This window comes from Macrotis lagotis, chromosome 1, assembly GCF_037893015.1.
Source record: "Macrotis lagotis isolate mMagLag1 chromosome 1, bilby.v1.9.chrom.fasta, whole genome shotgun sequence".
Lineage (NCBI taxonomy): Eukaryota > Metazoa > Chordata > Mammalia > Peramelemorphia > Peramelidae > Macrotis > Macrotis lagotis.
Window position 1 is genome coordinate 363986379 of NC_133658.1, and position 22855 is coordinate 364009233.

Genomic DNA, 22855 nt, shown 5'->3' on the forward strand with positions numbered 1-22855 from the left:
TTGTTGGGGGAGAGGAAATTTGTACTGTTCCAGGGCCTGGAATCCTTGTGGGAATTTTTCAGCTTACTCAGTCTTCCTTCCTCATCCTGACATCAAGTATTCTGCATGGTCTTCCCCAATTGTAGAAAATTTCCTTTTCTTTGCCTTCTCTCTCAGTCATTTGGTGAGAAATAAGGGGGAAGGGCTCTGCCCAAGAGAAATTGAAGACAAACTTTCAGAGGAACTGAAGGCATGCCCAAATCTGTCCTTAGCCATACACCTTGCCCAACTAGATTTTTGTAAGGAAATAGCATGAGTGTGTAGGTTACTATTTAAATGGACTGGATAACCTCAAAAGAAGGGTTAAAGACTTAGGGAGTATGTTTCTGAGAAAGATTTGGAGTTTTGGGTTGTCTGGTTTTAGTTAGGTATTAATTTAGTTTGGGATGATTTCCAAGGAGGCAATGAGAATAATTAATGCCCCATCTTCCAGTTTTCTATTAGCCCAGGAGGTATATCTATCTGTGGATAGTACTATCTTACACTGTAATAACAGAAAACTAAGAGGGCATCATAGTCCTCTTGTCCTTTGCCCTCCTTCGATACATATGGAGTAATATTTCTAGGTTGAGGTGCCACATTTTAGGAAGGATATTGAAAAATTGGAATATATCCACAGAAAGATGTCTAGGGCAATGAGTAGACTGGAAGCCACAGCAAGTAAGGATGGGTTGGAAAAAAGTAAGGATGTTATTTTGGAGAAAAGATTTTAAGGAATATGTGATAGTGGTCCTCAAATGTTTGAAGGAATGCTTTGAGGAAGAAGTAACAGTTCAGGTTGATCAGAGGGTAGAACTTGAATAGTTCCTATGTAGATTTTTAGCTTTAATACAAGGCAGAATCTCATAATAAGTAGAGATGTCTCAATTATAGTATAGCATATGTTATAGCAATGGGATGGTAGTGACAGAGTGAGCTTGGTGTCACCTGAAGTTTTCAAGTGGAGACTGTATGAGTAATTGATGGTGATGTAGACAGGATTCAGGACTAATGTAAGAATTAGACTTGTTATCCTCAAGTTCATCTTCATTTCAAAGATTCTAAGATACTCTAGTCATAAATAACTGAGAAAAAATACAGAATGCACATTTTCATGCTCTGCATGCTGTTTTCTACAAAAATAAACTCTTTATTAAAATAACAACATAAATTAGTTAATTACTCATGATACAAGGTGGCTAAACAATGAAGCACAACAAGGAACACAATTTCAAAGAAGCACAAACACAAGTTCATATTGGCACCTTCTCTCTCACTTTAAACTCACATTTTAATCATTGGTTTCATTTCTCTTGCTTGATCAAATTTTCACTTTTACCTTTTTGCTTTACTTCTCAACTTTCTAATGGTGTCTATCTGGTTTGCAAACAACTTTGGCAACCAAAACTGCATTTTACCTACCTCAGATGCTTTTAGGTTTTTAGGGCTTTGGATCAAAACATTCATTCATTCATTCATTCCTCAATCATTTTTTTAAAAATCTTGTCAATTTTTCCAATTAGTCATCTTTAAAAGCAACTTTGCTCCTAACCTCTCATCTGCTTGCTCTTAAAGATAATTGGTGCCTAGGAGTTTCTTTTAGTAATAGATGAAAAAAATGGATTCTTTTTCTAACACCTTAAGCTCAAGGATCTGTGATACTGACCCTTGATAGATTTCAATAATATTAATTCAACAAACATTTATTAAGCACCTACTGTGTGCAGAGTCTTGTGTTTGTTGCTGGAGAAGATTCAAAGTTTATGAAAGTTGTGGTCCCTGCTCTCAAGGTTAGGGGGTAAGATACCAATAGAGATAGGTATAATACACAAGACTACATGCATCAAAGAAGTGCAAAGTGCTCTGTAAGGTCTCAGGGAAAGTCATTACTGTCAGATTTCCTGGAGGTGGTCTGTTATTGTTGTCATTGAATCTCTTGCCTGATAGTCCTTCTGCATTTTTTGTTGGCTGTTTAATTTTTCCAAGGAATACTAGTGTTGAGAGGGCTCTTAATGGAGTCCAGCCCCCTCAATTATAAAGAGGAGAGGAGTAAACTGAGGCCTAGAGAAGGGAAGGGAATCAGAGATGGAAGAGACTTTAGAACACCTCTCCCCACCCTCCTTGCCTTTTTATGGATGTGGAGCCTGAGGTCCAGGGAAGAGAAGATACAAATCTGCCCAAGGTCATGTATCAAGTTGGCTTCAGTGTCCTGGCTGGTGCCTGAGTTTCACAAGTCTTGTGGCTCCCAGGTCAATATTCTTCTCAAAGCTGTCCTGCTCTCTTGATTGCCCCTGACCTGCCAAACTCGAAGGATGTTTCTGGTCTCCTCAGGCAAGTTTTTTGTTTTTTAAAAAAGCCCCTTTTCCCAGATGTTTAATTAATTCCATCATTTAGGTAGATGAATAAAGTCAGAGGGACCAGCAGAGAGAATGCAAAGGACAATTTTTAAGCACATGGTCCATTTGGTGCACAGCTTGCTGGGTTGTCAGTTTTCAATAGTGTTTGGAAACTGAATCCAAATTTCCTTATAAAAACATTTTCCATCAGGGTCTTTTTTTGCCCTTTTCCTTTATCTTAGAAGAGTTTCCTCTTATAAGATTAAGTCAGTGTGAAAGGCTGTTATTGTTATTGGTAGCTGTGGTGGTAGTGGTAGACTGCATGTGTATGTATGAAGGAGGGAATCTTGATTCTCCAAGAAGTTAAAAATTCTGGAAAGATCTAATGGAACACTTAGTCCCCTTAGCTCCATGCTCTCAACTCATTTGTAGAACCTGGGTTCTTCAATCTATAATGTCTCACCTATTCTCTTCATTTCTCATTCTACATTCTTCTTACTCTCCATTTCTTTCTCACTATATCCACTTCTTTCACAACTCTTACTCTATTTTATTCCCCCATCCCTAATCTCCTTTATTTCATATCTCAGATGATCCCTATTCCTGAACTACTACTTCCCTAACCTCACACCTTCTTTCTTGAGTTCCCTTCATTCACAACGTCTAATCCTGCCACTTCACTTAGACAAAGATAAAGTCATGTCACAGCACATGTCACAGACAGTACATGTCACAGAAATGCTTATTATTTTCCCTTCCCCCTTTCTCACATTCCTCACTTCATATCCTCTGTCTCATACTCCTTTCATCCCTCTTACTCTCCCTTCAGTCTCCTTACATAATTCACTTTCTCTTTGAGGCTGTGGTCAGTATATTGGACATCTTTGGATTAGCGTGTGTGTGTGTGTGTGTGTGTGTGTGTGTGTGTGTGTGTGTGTGTGTGTGTGTGTTTCAGAACCCCAAATGCCTTAGAGACTCCTTCTTGAGAGAGATAAAATGAAATATTAATTCCTTCCTCTATCTGTGGTTGGACATGGGGTGAAGCAGGCCACAGATTTCAGTGGGGAGAATAAGTGGAGGTGGTAGGAATGGGAAAGGGAAGGCATGTCAGGGGCCCATAGGTATTTCTGTAACTCTAATCCTGATTGGATAAAGATTAAAAGAACATTTTCTCTTTTTTTTGCTTCTTTCTCTGGGGTTCATAATTATCCAAATGATTGTCTTTTTTAAAAATGAGTTAGTCCTTTCTCTTCCTAGTCAGGAGTCACATGTGTCCATTTTTGGAGATTTATTTCCCTATAAGGGGAGTCTTGTAAATATTTTCTGACATTTAGGAATCTAAATTCAAGTTCCCAGAACTCACAGTTTGAAAACTTCTGAATTATTGTGCTCCCAATCTGGCATATGAACTTCTCTTGAATGTCTTCTGTTCAGATCATAGGGGAAAGTCAACAATTCAGAGGGAGATATTGTACTCAGTGAATTGAGAATGGAGAGATGGCCTTATGGATTCAATTCAATTCAATTCAATTCTTGGCAAACTGGCTGGTCTTGGGAATGCTGCTCCCATTGGCATAGGAGGGTTTCTTAAGATAGCTTGGTGAGTGATGTCCTCAGTAGTCTGAGATGGGATGTCCTGAATGATCTGGGGTGGTGGTGTTCTCAATATGTTGGAAAGTTCTTCCCCAGATTCCTCCACTTGCCTTTGGGAGAGGAACTTCAAGCCCCACATATTTTTCCAGCAGGTGAGGATGTTTCTAGAGTGGGAGATATAGGCCAGAAAAGGCTTCCTGGAGGAGAGAAAATAAGTACAGTGATCAGTATTATCCATCTCAGGAATGTTCAGTGTGTCTAGTGACTGTCAGGGTGTCATTATTTTCTGCCCTCAGACCCATCAAAACTCCTCCTTCTCCAAGGTGGGAGAGGGAACAGGATTCATAGAGGATCAGAACTAGAAGGGACCCCAGAAGTCTTCTGACTGACTTCAACATCAATAGGAATCCCCTTAATTACAGTCCTAACACATAATCAACAAACCTTTATCCATAGACCTCTAGTAACAGGAAGTATACCATGGAGCAGTTTGGTATAGTGAAAAGATTTCTTGATGTCAGAAGTCATGGGTTTGAATCTTGTCTTATACTTTATGTCAAGTGATAGTCTCTCTATGTAAAATCAAACTAATAGTTATTACAGTCTTGCACTTATATAATCCAGACTAAGGCATGGAATTGGATGTTCTATAACCTTTATCTATTAGTGTAATGACAGGGAAATATACACAAATCATGAGCAGGACCCTAAACTGAAGAGGAGGAAAGTAGGTAGCTTTGAAGCATCAAGGGCCATCCATTTTTTAAAGATTTCTTTTATAAACAGTGATCTTTTGGGTAAAATTTTAGTCATGGAGGTCCTGCTGGTAATGCAATACAAAGTCTCCAAAGTACTATAGTTGCAGGTCATCTAATGAACCTTGCAACACTCATCATCAGCCAAGAATTGCCCAAGAGGGATGTCTTAAAGGATGGCATCAAAGAGATGTATAACCAGAGAAGAAGGTATATCTATCATGAATCAAGACTGAGGGATGACCAGTGACTAGTACATCCTTGTCATCCATGTATTTCAAGTGGTCCAAAAAAAGCATCACCCCCCCCCCCGCTCACCCACTCTGTATGTTGAATAGATAGATCTCCTGCATTAGATATATAGGAGAATCTGTATGAGTCAGAATGGGTTACTTGTATTAGATTTGTGGGAGGATATGGGTGAGTCAGAATGGGCCCTCTGTATTAGATCTGGGGTATGATATGGATGAGTCACATAGAATGGCTGGTATGGATAGACTGAACTAAACCATTTGGGGGAGCACAACCCATATTGATGACATCACAGATCCCTCAAAAAATGAAATAGATGGACTTATGCTACCTAACTCACAGGGTATTGTGAGGAATGCTAAGTCTTAAATTACTCCAGAATTACAAGAATATCATTAATGATATTTCATTTTTGGACAACATTGATGGTTTAAGAAGTTGTTTCTTATATTAAACTTAAATATAGTTGTTTGTTACCTCTATCCAATACTCCTAGTTCTGTCCCCTGGGGCCAAGCAGAACAATTATAATTCCTTTCTTCCACAGGACAGATCTTCAGATATTTCAAGAAAATAATTCTTTTCCTTTCTCTCCATGTTTTCTCTTCTCAGGTGAAACACCTTCAGTTTCTTCAATCAAACACTGCCTAGCAAGGCTTTCAGTCCCTCCCTGACCTATTTTTTCTCCTCTGGACCAGTTCCAAATTGTGATTGTTCTTCCTAAAATGGGCACCTAATTATAGGTGACAGTTCTTTTGATCCTCTGTTTAGCAATCAGGAGGATCTTTAATCAGCTGTGAGTGATCCTGAGTTTGCAGATTGAGCTTAATTCAGAGCACTTCAGGGGGTCAATAACAACTGGTGAGTGGGCAGGGTAGTCTAGTGGGTAGGGTATCCTAGTGGGTAGGCTTTTTTGAGAGCCATGAGGCAGTTGTGCACCATGTAATGGGCTCTTAGTGTCTAATGAATGACAATTTATACTCAGGCAATTTGGATTGAAGTTCAGGCCTTTTATTTATGCAGTTAAAGACATTATCCTAGGAGATATATTGGAAAGAACATTGAATTTTGACTCTGAAGTTTATCTGAAGTCAGATAGACTCTGCTACTTGTTACCTTAGTGACTGGATAAATCACTAAAATTGTTTGGATCTCATTTTCCTCCTCTGTAAAAAATGAAGAAGTTGGACTAGATAAGCTATGTCCTTTCATGCTCTAAATTCTACGATTATTTCTGAATGTATGGATTTTCTCTTTTTAAAAAAATATGCTACTTAGGAGCAGTGGATAGAGCACCAGCCCTGGAGTCAGGAGGACCTCAGTTCAAATGTGACCTCAGCCACTTAATAATTACCTAGCTGTGTGAGCTTGGGCAAGTCACTTAACCCCAATTGTCTTGCAAAACCCCAAAACAAAACAAAAGATATACTACTCAAAATACACTTATAAGGGCAGCTGGGTAGTGCAGGGGATAGAGTACTGGTCCAGGAGTCAGGAGGACCTGAGTTTAAATCCTGCCTCAGACACTTAACCCCATTGACTCACGAAAACAAACAAACAAAAAAAAAAACAAAATTCAACCCCAAAATCAAAACCAAAACCAAAATTCACTTGTGGAATGGATAATGTAGGGTTAGATTAGATTAGAAAGGAAAGAAGGGGTGGTAGTAGAGGCAAGAGAGGAAGGAGATAACATTTATATAGAACTTCAAGGTTTGCAATTATCTTAATTGATCCTTATAACAATCCTGGGAGATGGGTGCTATTATTATTATTCCCATTGTATAGATGAGGAAACTGAGACTGACAGAGGATTAGTGACTTGCCAAGGACCACATAGCTAGTAAATAACTGGAGAAAAATTTGAGTTCAGATATTCCTTACTCTATGTTCAAGCAGGTTCATGGATCACCAATACTATTATTAGTTGGAGAAGGAGGTTAGATGCGAGTGATGTTGGGAGTGATGCATTCAATTTGGTGACCTCATTTTAGAAGGGGTATTAAACACTTCGGAGGATGTCTAGAGGAGGTAATTTTTTTTTTTTGGCAAGGCAATGGGGTTAATGACTTGCCCAAGGTCAGACAGCTAGGTAATTATTAAGTGTTTGAGGTCGAATATGAACTCAGATCCTCTCGACTCCAGGGCTGGTGCTTTATCCACTACACCACCTAGCTGCTCCTGGAGGAGGTAATTTGAATGGTAAAGGAATTGGAGATTATGCCAAATGGGGATTGATGGAAAGGACTGGTGATGTTTACTTTGGAGAAGAGGTTTAGGAAGCATATGCCATCAAATTCCAATCATTTGAAATACTAGAAGGGGATCATAGCTCTAGATTCAGAGGTGACCTCAAAGGCCATCTACTCCACCCCATTTTCCAGATCCAAGGATGATAAAAGAGTTTGCCAAGGTCACCCAGATGACAATCATTAGAGATTGGATTTGAATCTATAGCCTTTGACCCACGAACCAGTGCCTTTTTTAAATCTTTTTCCTGTAAGACTCTGCTTCTTTGATAGAAAGGAAATTAGATGTGTTCTGCTTAGATTCAGGAGGAAGAATTAGGAAGTTGCAGAGATAGATTTCAATTCATTCTAAAAAAAGACCTCCTAATAATTTTGTTTTTGTTCAGACATTTTAGTCACGTATAATTTTTGATGATCCTATTTGGGATTTTCCTGGCATAGATACTAGACTGGTTTGCCATTATTTCTCTTAGCCCGTTTTACAGGTGATGAAATTGAGGTAAACAGGATTAAATGACTTGCCCAGAGTCCCATAACTTGAGGTCAGATTTGAACTCAGGAAGATGAGCCTTCCTGACTACAGACTGGACACTCTATCCACTGTTACCTAGATGCCCCTCCTAACAATTAGAATTGTTCCAAAGAAAATTAGTAGGAGTAAAGACCTAGAAGCTTTCCCCTTACAGCAGGAGGTCTTCTAGGATAGGCTGGGTGACTAATTGACATGACACTGTGGAGGGGATTCCTGGTCAGGAGACAGTAGGACTTGATGGAACCCCATGGTCTATTCCAAATCTAGAAATCTGTGATTCTGTGATTCTGAATTATAGATTTATAAAATGGGAATGGTAATTGGAGGGTACTGTGTCAGCCTCAAAGAGCTATAAAAATGAGATTTGCTAACCCAACATCAGGCAAGTTCTACTTGTTGATACAATAGTTGCTAGAAATCATGCTAAGTCTGAGCAATCTTGGTCAGAATGGGGCATTGCTGAAAACAGGGCTCTGGGTGGGCCCTACATTAATCAGTCTGATCTACACAGTCAATTTAATGAAAGGAACTGTGGCCCCTTATTCCAGGCATTGTTCACTATGCTTTATTGAAAAGAAGACCTGGAAAGTGTGTTTGGTTTAGTGCAGCCATTTTCCACACTGGCACTCTGATTCAAAATATTCTTTGATGGCGAGGGAGTAGAATCATCTTTGCTTACAAAGATTTTTGAGCAGGGGGTCACCTACCAAAACAGAAAAGGGCATTCCCAATGCACATGACAATTTATTAATACTTCACAGAATGTTAGAACTGTGAAAGACCTTAGATGTCTTGTCATTTGAGTTCTTTCTTTTACAGATGAGAAAATTGAGGCCAAAAGTGATGAAGTCATTTGATGATGAGAAGAGATGATCTTTACTCTTTTCTAGACTCGCATGCACCCATAATGTCTCAATATACTCACCAAAGAGCCCTGCTTCTGCCTTTCCTGTTTCCAGTTGTAAGTCTAAGCAGGGCCTTAACCTCAATCGAATTAGGAAAGGACTGGGCTTTTCTACAACCGGACTCATGGAGATTTAGGAAACTGTCCAGAGCTAGAAGAGGTTAAATTACAGACAAAAAAAAAATCAAATTGATCAAGGATCCATTCCATAACTTGAATGTCAAAGACTTTGTTCATGGTGCCCAAACCTCAAAGGATAATTAAAAAAAAAAACAAAAAAAAAACCTAGAGGTTTTCTATTGCTTAAGAAACTATGCTCTAACTCTTTTGCTGACATTCAAAATTTTCTCTTACCTTGAATCACTGTCCAACTCTATTATAATTATCTCATTCTATTCCTTTCCATATATTCTAAGAACTGTGGTAACAGGTAGTTAGTAGTAGTTAGCAGAGAATTCTGGAGTAGGAGTCAAGAAGACTTGAGTGTGAATCCTGCCTCAGATATTAGCTGAATGATACTAGAAAAGTCATTTGACTTCTCATAAACTATTTCCTTTTCTCTAAAATGAAGATAACTATAACACTTGCACAGAAGTTTGTTAATGATCAAATGAGATAGTATATATATATATATATATATATATATATATAAATGTCCTTGCAAAGCTTAGACATGTTAAATAAATTTAAACTATTATTATTAATTAATATACCCTATTCCCACTTTATGAGTAACTCGATGTTGCAGTGAATAGTGTACTGACATCAAGAAGATTCATCTTCCAGAGTTCAAATCTTACTCAAACTTTTATTAACTGGGTGAATTTGGGAAAATAAACTTAGCCTCTGTTTGTTTCAAGCAGATTGCTTTAGCAGATTACATAGTGAGCATTATATAAATGTCAGTTATGATTACCAGAGGCAGTTAGGTTGGGTTTGGGGTCAGGAAGGCCTGAGTTCAAATCCAGTCTCAGACACTTGCATGACCCTAGGCAAATCTCAACCTCTGTTTGCCTCAGTTTCCTCAACTGTAAAAAAAGGGAATAATAATAGCACTTACTTCCCAGGGTTATTGTGAGGATCAAATGAAGTAATAAGTATGAGTTATTTAGCATAATCCCTGGCCCATAGTAAGCACTAAAAAATGTTAGTTATCATTATTTTTATTTAGTTCAAACTTTTAATATTATAGCTAAAGAAATAGAAACTCAGGAAAGTTAAATGACCCTTAACAAGTAGCATAACTGGGATTTGAAACCTTTTCCTCCCATTCATAATCCAAATTCATTCCTTTTTTCATTTGACTACAATTTTGTGGAATTGAATTTAGAATATCACCTACTAGGATGGGTCAGAAAGCATGGGATATAGGAAGAAAAACACTAAGAAATCATTATGTGGTTCAGATAAGAAGGAAAGAAGATAGGAGGAACTTTACCTCTTCAAGTCTTAGAATGGGAGAAAGGGAAAACTGGGGTAGTTCAAGATCTAGATTTTAAAAAGAGACTGAAGAAAAGCTTAGAGAGGGAAGATGGATTATACTCAAGATCGTATTGAGAAGGTTTGGATATCACTCTTTGTTTACAAGGAAGCCAAGCTCTGAATTCTTTAACAGGTGTAGTGGAAAGAAGCCTAGTCTTCTTAGAGTTTAAATCCCATTCTGATATTTTCAAAGTTATTTAACACTGAGAAAGTAACTTCCCTTCTGTGGGTCTCATTTCCTCAACTGTAAAAGGGTACTAATGATAGAAGAACCAGTTGTCTTCTTCAGCTATATATTGAGGAAATGGTTGAGGATATCAAATTTAACATCTGTTAAACTTGCTAATCATGACTGGTTGATATGCTGTGCACCTGCACATATGTAATGGCACCAGAAGGCAGCTAGAAAAAATTGCTAAAAAAAGTATTAGTTAAGAAAGTGAAGCTCTTAAGGGCACAGGTGGTGTTTTCATTGCTGTTTTCAATGAAAGGCAAAACCTTCAGAAGAAAGGCAGATTTGGGAAGTGAACAGCTGACCAAGGAGACAATGTTTGAGGAAAGGATTTGTATTTGTAGATCACAACTAAGATAATGGAATAGTGAGTTCTTGTATGCTTTACATCTTGCATAACTAATTATTAAATTTTCATTATGAACATTTATAATTAAGAAATCAACAAAACTATAAGGGTTTGATTTATTGTTTTGCTAAGTGTCTGAATTTAAGAAAGTGTTAATAATGAAAATTAAATCTAAACTGAATAGAACGATAAAAACTACAAATATTTATGTGCTTGAGTATGTGTAATATATATATATATATATATACATACACATGCACATGCACACATTTAATGTCTACTAAGACAGATGTCAGAAATAGGAACAATAATATAGGAAGAATAATAGTAATAGAGATGTGGGGCGGCTAAGTGGCACAGTGGATAGAGCACCAGCCTTGGAGTCAGGAGTCTCTGAGTTCAAATCCAGCCTCAGATACATAATAATTACCTAGCTGTGTGGTCTTGGGCAAGCCACTCAATCCCATTTGCCTTGCAAAAAAAATAGTAATAGAGATGCCCTGAAAATCACAAGGAAACAAAATTCAGAAAAAGAGTGAATATCATTCATGGCATCATCACAAAAGTAGAATTATATAAATCCTATAACAAAGAATCAGATTGAACCTCATAGATATTACTGGGACTTGTGGAGTGGGAACCATGAGGAGATCTTAGATAAGAGATAGTATACAAAATGAAGGAAATGATAGTTTCATCATACTCTTGTTGTTCTATATCTATTGGACTGAGTTCCATTCTTCTCTATACTATATTTTGCAAAGGATATTGTATAAAACCAGCTCATGTCCAGGTCAAACAATGGTCCAGGGAAGATCTGATGGCTTAGGGATTTAGACTCTTTGGGGGGGTAGGTTTGATGTTTCCTGGAGCCTGTGGGAGTATCTATGGGAATCAAATAAATTTCTCTAATCATGGTTCCACATAAGCATATCCTGGGAAGTGAATATGAAGGATTCACAGAATTTCCTTTTTTTTTTTTTTAGCAATATAGGAAGTGATTCTGTATTTCTGTAAAGTGGATAGAGGTAGTGAGAAATAGAGGGGCCGGGGAGGAGGACTGTCTTAGAGAAAGGAAGTAGTGGGCTCAGTGGTTTTGGAGCACTAATGAGAAGTTCATCCCTATTCTAAGTGAGGAGTCTTCATCTCCCACATGTGCTATACCACCTTAATATCATAGTGTTCTTATGGAAAGAGCCCTGGAGAAGGAGGCAGGGAATCTGGCTTTCAGTTTGACTTTAGTTACTACTTGCTTGCACTGTGTCCTTGGCAATTCATTAATCTCTTGGGCCTTAGTTTCCTCATTTATAAAATTAGGGTGCTGGTGATGTACCATATTGCCTCTAATATTCACTCACTTTTAAATGTATGACCTCTAAGGTCCATTCCAGCTCAAAATGTATGACCTGATTAATGAAAGACAAAGGCACTAGCTTTCTATATATTATGAATCTGGAACAGTGGAAACCTTACTAACTTTGTAGTCAAAAACATGTTCTCAAATTTCACCTCTGATGTTTACTATCTGTGTGAAAATGGTCAAGTCCTAAACCCTTTCTGGTGCTCAGTTTCTCCATCTCTCAAGTGAGGGGGCTAGACTAGGTGATCTCTAAGGTCCCTTTTAGTTATGTCAGTCATTCTTCATTCATGAGTTTTAGAATTCCCTGAGCTTTGACTTCTAGCAATTCCTTTCTTTTTACCTTGTGTCTGTTGTGTATGTGTTTATTTCTGTACATGCTTTCTCCCTAATTGAGTGTAAACTCTTTGAGGCAAGGCACATTTTTGTTACACTTTTTGTATTTCTAGCATCCAGAACACACAACTCAGGCTTAGTCAATCAATGAATCAAACCTTGAAGTGCCAGGAATATTAATGGAAAAGGATGAAACAATTCCTACTTTGAAATAACTTACTTTTTTTAAAACAGCTTATTATGCTTTCTTATCCTTGAACTATTTTCATCTTCTAACTCTTCCCCTGTAAATTCTATGTCCTAAGGTCCTTTCTAAGTATAGGTTCTTATGAAAATCTGTGATTATACAACTTCTGTGATTATACTACAATAGCTGATTCTTCACAATTAGAAGAAGGCTGAAATCACTGAGCTGATAAATCAACTGCTAATATGGGATATCACTATTTTTAATCCCAAGGATTCACTGAGCAAACCCTCTAAATGGATGGGTAGGGGTAGCCTTCAGATGGAACAGTGGTTAGAGCACTGGCCCTGGAGGCAGGAGGACCTGAGTTAAAATCCGACCTCAGACACATAATAAGTCACTTAACCCTAATGTCTTGCAAAAACCAAGAATAAAATAAAATAAGTGGATGGGTGGTAACAAATTTCTGCTGTCTTTCTGTTTCTTTAGACTTTCTCTAATGCATGGGGATGGAAGAAAGAGGAACAAATCTTCACTGTCACCTTTCTCTCTTCACTATCCCCTCCCTCTCCTAGCCTCCCCAGTACTATTCTTCAGTGGAAATACTGGGTCCCTGGAACTGTCAGTGTTTAGCTAAGAAATTGTCTACAACTCTGAGTCAGCATTCCCAGACAAGGAGGGGGACAACATTCAGAGCAGAACCCCACTTCAGCCTTGGTTCTTCCTGAGGTTTTCTTTCCTCTAGGGTGGAGAATCTTAGCCTTTTTTTAGTGTGATGTAACTCTTTGGCAATCTGATGAAGTCTATGAATCATTTGTCAGAATAAAGTTTTTAGATACATAAAATAAAGCACATAACATTACAGAAGTAATTATAACCACAATTACAATGAATTATTATCAAAATATTAATAAGTTCCAAATTCATTGATTCCCTGCAATCTAAGGACAATCAAGATTAAGAATCCATGATCTGAGGTTTCCCCTTACCTAGGTTCTGGGTTCTTTTTACGGAAAGAAATAGCTTCACTAGGCAGGAATTGGTGACAACACAAGAGGAACCAACAACTCTAGGGTATAGTCCATTAGAGAATCATTGACAAAAAAATGTGCTGGAAGTCAGCTCTTACTGTTTTTTTAATTTTTTTTAATTTTTAGGTTTTTGCAAGGCAAATGGGGTTAAGTGGCTTGCCCAAGGCCACACAGCTAGGTAATTATTAAGTGTCTGAGACTGGATTTGAACCCAGGTACTCCTGACTCCAGGGCCGGTGCTTTATCCATTGCACCACCTAGCCACCCTCTCACTGGTTTTTGAACTAATTATTAAATTTTCTTTTTGAGCATTTACATCTAAGAAAATCAACAGAACTATAATCATGGCTAGATTTTTTGTTATGTTGAGTGTCTGTATATAAGAAAGTATTAATAATAAAAATTAAATTTAAAAATGCTGATATTCCCCCCTCCCCAAGCCATTATTTTTTTTGGCAAGGCAATGGAGTTAAATGACTTGCCCAAGGTCATACAGCTAGGTAATCATTAAGTGTCTGAGGTCAGATTTGAACTCAGGTCCTCCTGACTCCAGGGCCAGTACTCTATCCCCTCCAAGTCATTTTGATAAAACCTTTACCATGTATTACTCTATAAACCTTACTCATCAGGAGTACAGTAGAAGTTTCAGAGAATGAAGTCAACACTAGCCCAGGGGAGTGCGGGGGAGGGCTAACATTTTCGCTATCATCATCAACAACAGTTATTTTTATAGTGCTTTAAGATTTGCAAAGTACCTCTGATCCATTTTCTCATTTGAGCCTTATAATAATAAAGTACCTTAGTCATCATCTAGTCCAATGCCCAGGAATGAGGAAGTCCAAAGAGATTAAATAATCTTCCCAGAGTCAGACAGGTTGTAATCAACAGAGTTGAAATTTGTTCCCTGGTCCTCTGATTCCACAATTGATTGGTTCAAAATTGAGATAGGAGTATGTCAAGGCTATATATTGTCACTTTAATTTTTTAACTTCTAGGCAGGTAACATCACACAATATGCCAGGTTGGCTGAATCAAAAGCTATAATTGAGTTTGTTGGGGAAAAATATCAACAATCTTAGATATGCAGATGATACCACTCTGTTAGTAGAAAGGAGAGAATTAAGAAGTCTTGTTGAGAGAGAAAGAGAACAGTGTAAAATCTCAAGAATGAACTCATTATTCTGGGCTCTAATGAATGAGAATAGAGAGGAAAGTACATGTAATCTGTCAGGTGGGAAGCCAGGAACCAGGCTTATCAAAGTGAGTCAAAGACTTCAAATAACTTGTATTGTGTTCCTCCTTCTCTCCAGGTTGCTGCCTGACCTTTTCAGTGATGAAGGTTAGTTTTCCCTTATTTATAGGCTAGGATCAAGATGAATGATCTATTATCATCATTATTATTATAATATTATTATTATCAATAATAACTTTAGTTCACATCCAATAATCCCTTGAGGCAGTTAATTAGCATGAACATTATGATTACTCTGTATAGAAGAGGAAACAGAAGTCCAGAGAGTTAGTGAGTTGCTTTTAGTCACATAGTTTAAGTGATGGGGATACAGCTTTGTTCCAGGTCTTTGGAATTCAAGTGCAGTATTCTTTCTGCTCTCCTTGTTTGCCTCTCTAAGTTTCCTACACTTGGGTTGGACCCAATATCCAAAGCTTTCTTGGGTTCAGAACTCAGTGTAGTACTGAATTTGGAAGCAGAGCACCCAGAATAAAATGGTCTGACATTTCCTAGCTGGGAAACTATGACCTTCCCTGTTTTTAGAATAATTGTAAAATGAGAGGATTAGATTGGATCTAATGCATCAAATACATTTCCTTATTGTGGCTAGTAGCACTCCTGAGTACTACCTGAACCAGATTAAAATGTAATTAGGAAATATTTAACAAAATGAAAATATGACAGAACACAGCTAACATTAATATGTGGTTTTCTAAGTCGATATGCGTCCAACAGGGATGCTTAAATACGATTTAGTGGTTCCTGTTTCCATCTTAGATTTGACACTACTGAACTAGATGAACTTGAAGGTCCCGTCTATCTCTAAATCTGAGATATTATGATTTGAGGACCTTCTCACATTCAAAATACTCTTAATTCTATTTCACTTTCCAGGTTGCCTCAGAAAACATTTAGTCCTTCCCTCTTATTGTATAGACTAGGAAATGGAGATGAGCTGACTTGCCAAATGTCATTGGCATTTGAACTCAACTCTTCTGCATCCAAGTCTTTTTCTCTTATTATATCGTTCTTTATTTCCAGTCTATAATATACACACAGCATTACTTGGCAATACATGGATTTGTTAGGTTGAATCAGGGCCCTGAGACATAACCAGATTGATTGGCCACTCTTTATATAGGGGTCTTACTTTTTTAGAAGTTGTGTGGGGGATATGGAGGAAACCCTGACTTGAGAATTAGGAGACAAGGTCTGTCCTGGTTTCTTCCACTAATTTTGCATCTAACCTCTTTTCTTTAGGCTTTGATTTTTTTTTTCTGGAAAATGAGGGAATTAATTGTACTAGATCACTTCTAAGTTTCCTCTTAGTGCTAATGGTCTATGAGTCAAAGTTCCCTCAGCACCAACTTTTCTTCATTCTGTGAAGGTGTTAATTCCTGATCTAACCCTAGCTCCTCTTACACTTGGTGCTGCAGGTGGTAGGGCTGTCAGCACAGATGGGTTGGTAGTTGGCGGAATCTCTTGGGTAGCAGCTGTTAGTGCATAAGAAACGCATGCCTATGCTCACGACTCTTTTATGGCCTCATATGTCTCTTGGATGGAAGTTGGAATACCTTACTTGGGAAAGACCCTGATAACTGTCTGAGCAGCTTCTGAAGCCTCTCAGTTTTCTGGAAAATGAGGGTAATGTAGATCAGAGACCAATTAAGGTACCTTAGAATATAAAACCCAGGTAAGAACTAGATTAGATCAAAACATAGAATCTTAGAGCAATAAAGGAAGATAGAATTTTGGAATATAGAACACCAGAGATAGAAGGGACTTTTGGATAGAAGATTTGGAGCTATAAGAAAATGACAGAGATGGGAAGGACTTTAGAAATTGTTTTCTGCATTGTTGGAGAGGAAACTTGTGTCAATGAGAGTATTAGAATATGATGTGTATTATTATATACTAATTGCCTCTAACATCTTAATTTTGTTTTGTCTTAAAATATAGTCTATATGATAATAGAGTGTATTATCTAGAAAAGAATTGTCAAAGAAATGACCCATAACACTCAAATGTAACCTGAATCAGATTAAAATAAACAGACAAATATTTAACACAATAAATAAAACATAATGTTACAATGTGATTTACTAAACTAATATGCAGCTCCCAGGTATCCTCACCTATAGTTTAGTGGCTCCTATTTCTATTTTGGTTTGATAACATTGATTTAGAATATTATTAATAATATAATTTACAGTTCCGTGTAGTACTCCTAATTCTAATATAATATGATGTAACATCCTTTCTGAACTTACCATTTCCTTGTCTGTGGAATGAGGCTTCTGGTACCTAAACCACCCACCTCAGAGGGGGCAAATGGACCTGGCTATTCTCATAATAACAAGTATACTTTGGGCAGTATTATTCAGAGATAGAAAGGAACTTAAAGGTCATTTAATTCAACTCCTTCATTTTACAGATGAGGAAAATGAGACCCAGGGAGGTTAAGTGATTTGGTCAAGATTGCATACATTTGGAACTTTAACCCAGATCCTCTAATTCTGAAGTCAGCACTCCCCCCACCACTACAACTGGCTCTCCAAAATTGCAACTTTAGGCAGAATATTTCTTTCAGATGTTGTGAGGGTAAGGTGCTACATTTAGCAAGATGGGAACAAGAAATTGAATCAGCTGCCAAGTAACAAAAGTTCTGATGCCCCTTTTGCTATTTACATGTAACTGGTATGACCTAGGGCAAGTCACAACTTTCCAGAAGCTCATTTTCCATCTCTGTTAAACTAAAAGGGGAAGGGTTGCATTAGGTATCTCTAACTTCCTTCTAACTCTAAAACTGTGATTCTATGAAACTTCCTACCAGGCTATAGAGAAGCTGAAATCTGAACTGAGGAAGAAGCAATGCTCTTTTGGATTTACTGGCATCTTTTTATTTTTATACTTTATTTGAGAACTAGAATTAAGTACCAAGGAGTTCTTGAAACTTCTGCAGCTCTGAACTTGTTTTTGTTGTTCCTGCTAGAAGCACAATATAGATACCCTGAAACAGAGGCTCTACCAGGAATTCCAAACCAGGAAAAATGTTTTCCCAAGATGACAGCTGTTTCTTTTCCCTTCTTTGCTGAGTTCAGCATCAAGACCACATGATTTAAATGCCCTTTTGTCTATTCAGCTGAGAGAAGACGATTCTAGAAACTAGATAACCAGAAGGGATTTTATCAAGTTCACAAAAGGGAGTTATTTGACATGTAAGTCAAGCCAAGGAGATGATTTAATTCTCCAAAACAATTTTGTCCCTGTATGATGTCCTAGGATGAAATTTTCTTTAGCATCAACCATTGACAACACTTGATCTGGAGTGAGAGGTTCAGGATTTCAGTCAGAGCTCTGTCACTTACTTCTTGTATGACCTTGGTCAAGTCATTTAATCTCTTTGTTGGGTCTCAGTTTCCAATCTGTTTAAGGAGAGGATTGTTATAGATGCCCTCTGAGGTCCCTTCCAATTCTAAATCTGAAATTCTGTGAAAGCTACTTAGTTTGACTGACTGGCTATGTTGGGTTAGCCAGGGAAAGGCATGAGGGTATATATGTGGTTGGATAATGGAAGGTGTGTGTTTTCCTATATACTTGCCTCAGGAAGTTGAGGATGGTCTAAAAATAGCAAAATAAAAGTAATAGCTAACATTTATATAGTGCCTTCCATGTGAGAGGGATTCTTCCAACTGGTTGACACAAATTCTCAATAGATTTCTCACATCAACCTCAAGAAGTAAGTGCTATCATTATCCCTAATTTTACAGTTGAGGGAATCAAGACAAACATGACTTTCCCAGAGTCACATAGCTAGTAAGTGTTTTAGGCTGGATTTGAACTCAGATCTGTCCAGACTTCAGGCCTACCTCTCTCTATATATCTCCTTTGCACCATCCAGCTCCCTCCAAATTTCCCTTAATAACCTGTTTTCCATCTATCATCTGTGGGATGGCAGAGTAGTAAGAGCATGAAAGAAAAACAAGAGATACATTCCAGTTCATTAACTTGTTGGAATGCCTTGAGCAAGTAATTGCCCAAACTGTCTTTGTTTTCTACTCTATATATTGAAGGATTTGGTCTAGGTGATCTTCAGAACTCCTACCATCATTAACTTTGTTCTAAAGTCTTTTAATATTTTAGCTTCCCAGGGGCGGCTAGGTGGCACAGTTGGATAAAGCACCGGCCCTGGAGTCAGGAGTACTTGTGTTCAAATCCGGTCTCAGACATTTAATAATTGCCTACCTGTGTGGCCTTGGGCAAGCCACTTAACCCCATTTGGCTTGCAAAAACCTAAAAAAAAATTTTAGGTTCCCATTTCTATTATTTTCTTACTGTAATGACATTCTGGGTTCTATTTTCTGAGTTTCTTTTCAGTGATAACATCTGATTTTTTTTGTTCTAAGATTGCTTCCAGTTTTAACATTATATTCTATTCTCTAAGGTCCCTTCCATCTCTTATCATCATTTTTAAAAAAAGAGAAACAATAATAAACTGAATAAATGGGAATTCTATTCCTGGCTCTACTTTTCAAATCCAGAGGATGAATGTCTTAATTCAGGGTCCTGAAGGCACACTAAGGATGTGCCTGGTAATTTTTTGAGGGGCAGTCAGGGTTAAGCAACTTACCCAGATTCACACAGTTACTAAATATCTGAGGCTGAATTTAAACTGAACCCCTCCTGACTCCTGGCCCTGAGCTCTATCCATTGAACCACGAGGCTGCCCCTTGGTGAACTTCCCTATTGTTCTTCCTATGGGTCAAGAAATATTACAAAAATCAAAGAGGTGGAACTTTAGGGACTGGATCTTAAGACCATGAACTTTGTCTCTGGATGAAAACAGAACAACAGAACTAACATTCAAGGTTGTCCTCAGAACAATCCCCAGACTCATAGGCCTTATTCTCTCTTGACTGCCCTTTTCTAATGGGGTCAGGGAAATATAGGATGATGGGGAGACAGAGCTACAAAAGCAGCTGATAATTTGGAAAACCATTACTACTAGGCTAGTATCCCCCCCCCCCCCCTTACCCATACCTCTGGCCAGCTGAACTTGAAGTTCCATAATTATCGGGTTCCTGGGAGAATGGAGTTTCACTTCCATTCTGCACTGGGAGTCTCAGTGATGTCTCTTCCTGAAGTCCTAGTGTAACTTGGTGGGATTGGTTTTGGGATTGGCGGGAGGTGGTAGGAGACAGGGAGGACCCCCTGGAAGTGATGGAATTGCCCCTGCAACAGAAGAGGCACTGGTATGCTGTGCGGAAGTCCCTATTCAGAGCAGCATACAGGATGGGGTTCAGAGCTGAGTTGACATATCCAAGCCATAGGACAATAGTTTCAAAGGTCTCATTGATATCACCCCTTATTCCTCGGTAAACAAATACTGTGAAGTAGGGAAACCAGCAGATGATGAAGGCCCCCATCACAACAGCCAATGTAACAGTGGCTTTGTGCTCACGGATGGTGACAGCCTTGTTGTAGTAGCTATGATTAATTCTCTTGGCTTGTTCACGGGCAATTTTGAAAATACGATAGTAGGTGGCACACATCACCAGTAGTGGGATATAGAATGTGATCAGGCCATCCACCAGGCCATAGGCCTTATTGACTTGAAGTTTGCACTTGAGGGTCTGGTTTGAGGTAGTGATATTTTGAGTGTTCCATTCTAAATGGATAGGCAGGAAGGAGAAGGTGATGGAGATCAACCAGATGAAGATAAGTGCAATGGCCACACGTTTGGGAGTCACCACCATGGTGTAGCGCAGTGGGGCTGTGATGGCATAATACCGGTCCAGGCTGATCATGAAGAGATTGAGAATGGATGCAGTGCAGAGCATCACATCTAGGCTGGTATAAATATTACAAAGGGGTTTTGCAAAGTTGCAAGTCTGGCCTAACTCACAGGCAGCTGAGAATGGTAACACCAGGAGGCCCAAGAGGAGGTCAGTGATGGCCAAGGACACAATGAAGCAGTTGGTGAGGCTCCGGAGCCTGCGATTCAATCCCACAGCTAGGCACACTACTACATTACCAAAGACTGTGATGAGAATTAGAAGTATGAGGACTAGGCCAATCAAAGCCTGGAGCCAACTTGAACCTTGACTGTGAGTATCCATTTCACGATCACAGCACAGAAAAGTCTCTGAATAGACAATCTCTTCTAGTTTTTTTTAATATTTAAAAATACATACCTATTGAGGTTTTAATGATTCATTAGATCCCCTTTCTTAATTAAATTAAGAGATAGAGTTATGGATCCTAACTAAATTGTGCTAATGTGGACTTCCTGGATGAATAAATAAGAAGCAATATAGTGGTGTGGAGATAACATTGGGTTCAGAAACTGAGGACTTATACTAGTTCTTCTCTCTGTGTGACCTTGGGTAAGTCATTATTTCCAGGTCTCAGTTTCTTCATCAGTAAAATGAGTTTGGATGAGAAAAGATTACAGGTCTCTTCCAGCTCTCAGTCCTTATAATGATAAGTCCCATGAAACAGCATCTTACAATCAAACTATTATTCAAGCTTCAGGTGTGAGATAGCCCTTGAGAAAGCTTGAGGCTTGAATGCAGATGACACTATGGTGTTTGATTTTTTGTTTTCCATGGTCCTCATTCTCCTTGTCTTATGAAGGCCATGTCAATTATGAGAAGCCTATCAAAAATTGACTTTAGCTTCTAGAAGATGGGGGGATGAGGAAGAGTGAAGCATGTCCTGGCAACTTCCCTCTTCAGAGTAAAGCCATAATCAGATCAGATGTGGAAAAAGGAAAGGAGAATCCAGAGACAGCAGCAGGTTAAGTTAGAACTGTGGTCTTGATCTGAAAAGAAAAAAGATCAAACATTTAGAACTTTGAAACGGGTGGAGGATAATAGACTTAGAGTCCCAAAGGTACCTCAGAGGTCATCTAGCCCAACCCCTTCAGGTTAAAGATGTGGGGAATAGGCCCATGAGCTTCAGTGCTTTGCCCAAGGTCACCCAAATGGGTAAATAGCAGACTCAGGATTGGAATTCAGCTCCTGTTCTTTAAGTGCAAGTCTCTTTCATTTATATCCCAAGCTCATATTGCACCTTTATTCTCTAAAAGTTCACATCTGGTGTGCTGGGTCCAGTTCTAAGTGTCCCATCTTAGGAAGGATGTTCTCAAGAAGAGAATAATGATACCATACAAAGATTGGTGAGAGGAACTAGAATTGTTTAGCTCAGAGAAAAGAAGACTCAGGAACTGGAAAAGTAAAGGTATAGACTAAATAATGTCTAAGGCCTCTTCTAGTTCTGAATCTTATGATCTCTTCAGAAAACTTTTAGTCCTATGAATTTATGTAAGAAACATCTGTCTTCCATTTTCTTCAATTTAAATCTTATGTTTACTGATGATCTACTTTTGCAGTGAGTATAGAGTATAAGACCTGAGTCGGGAAGACTCATAGTCATGAGTTCAAATATGGCCTCAGGCATTTATTAACTGTATGACCCTGGGCAAATCACTTAACCCTGTCTTAGTTTTCTCATCTATAAAATTAGCTAGAGAAGGAAATGGCAAACCAGTCCAGCATCACTGCCAAGAAAACCCGATATGGGGTCCCGAAGAGCCAGACAAGATTGAACAATAACACTGTTCATAAACTCTCACCTGAATGCTGTGCGGAGGAAGACTTGACCAAGATGAAATTTCAAATTCAAATCTTGTTTTAGCTAATTGATAACTGTCTGATCCTGGACAAATCAGCTAAGCTCTCTATGTTCCCTCATCTATAAAACAGGGATTCTATTAGGACTTACCTCTCAAGTCTTGATGTAAAGATCAAGTGAGATAATACATGTTAACCCTTTAAATGTGCTGTGGATATAAACTGTTAATATTCTCAGGGAGTTCAAAGTCCAGAACAGGGTATGCAATATCAGTTCAGTCATTTCAGTCACGCTGACTCTTCGTGACCCCATATGGCTTTCTTGGCCAAGTTACTGAAGTGGTTTGCCATTTCCTTCCTGACAGAGGAGGAAACAGG

General features: G+C 38.4%; 1 protein-coding gene across 1 annotated transcript in view; it reads right to left on the reverse strand.

Moving 5' to 3' along the window:
- Window positions 1–3255: 3255 nt before the first annotated feature.
- The window catches only part of HRH2 (histamine receptor H2), a 96738-nt gene continuing 77138 nt past the window's right edge, over window positions 3256–22855 (reverse strand). Inside the window, 3 exon segments of the mRNA XM_074212351.1 lie at window positions 3256–3941; window positions 3943–4144; window positions 19884–21666. Coding sequence (XP_074068452.1) covers window positions 3876–3941; window positions 3943–4144; window positions 19884–20962 — 1347 coding nt within the window. The 5' untranslated portion in view covers window positions 20963–21666 and the 3' untranslated portion in view covers window positions 3256–3875.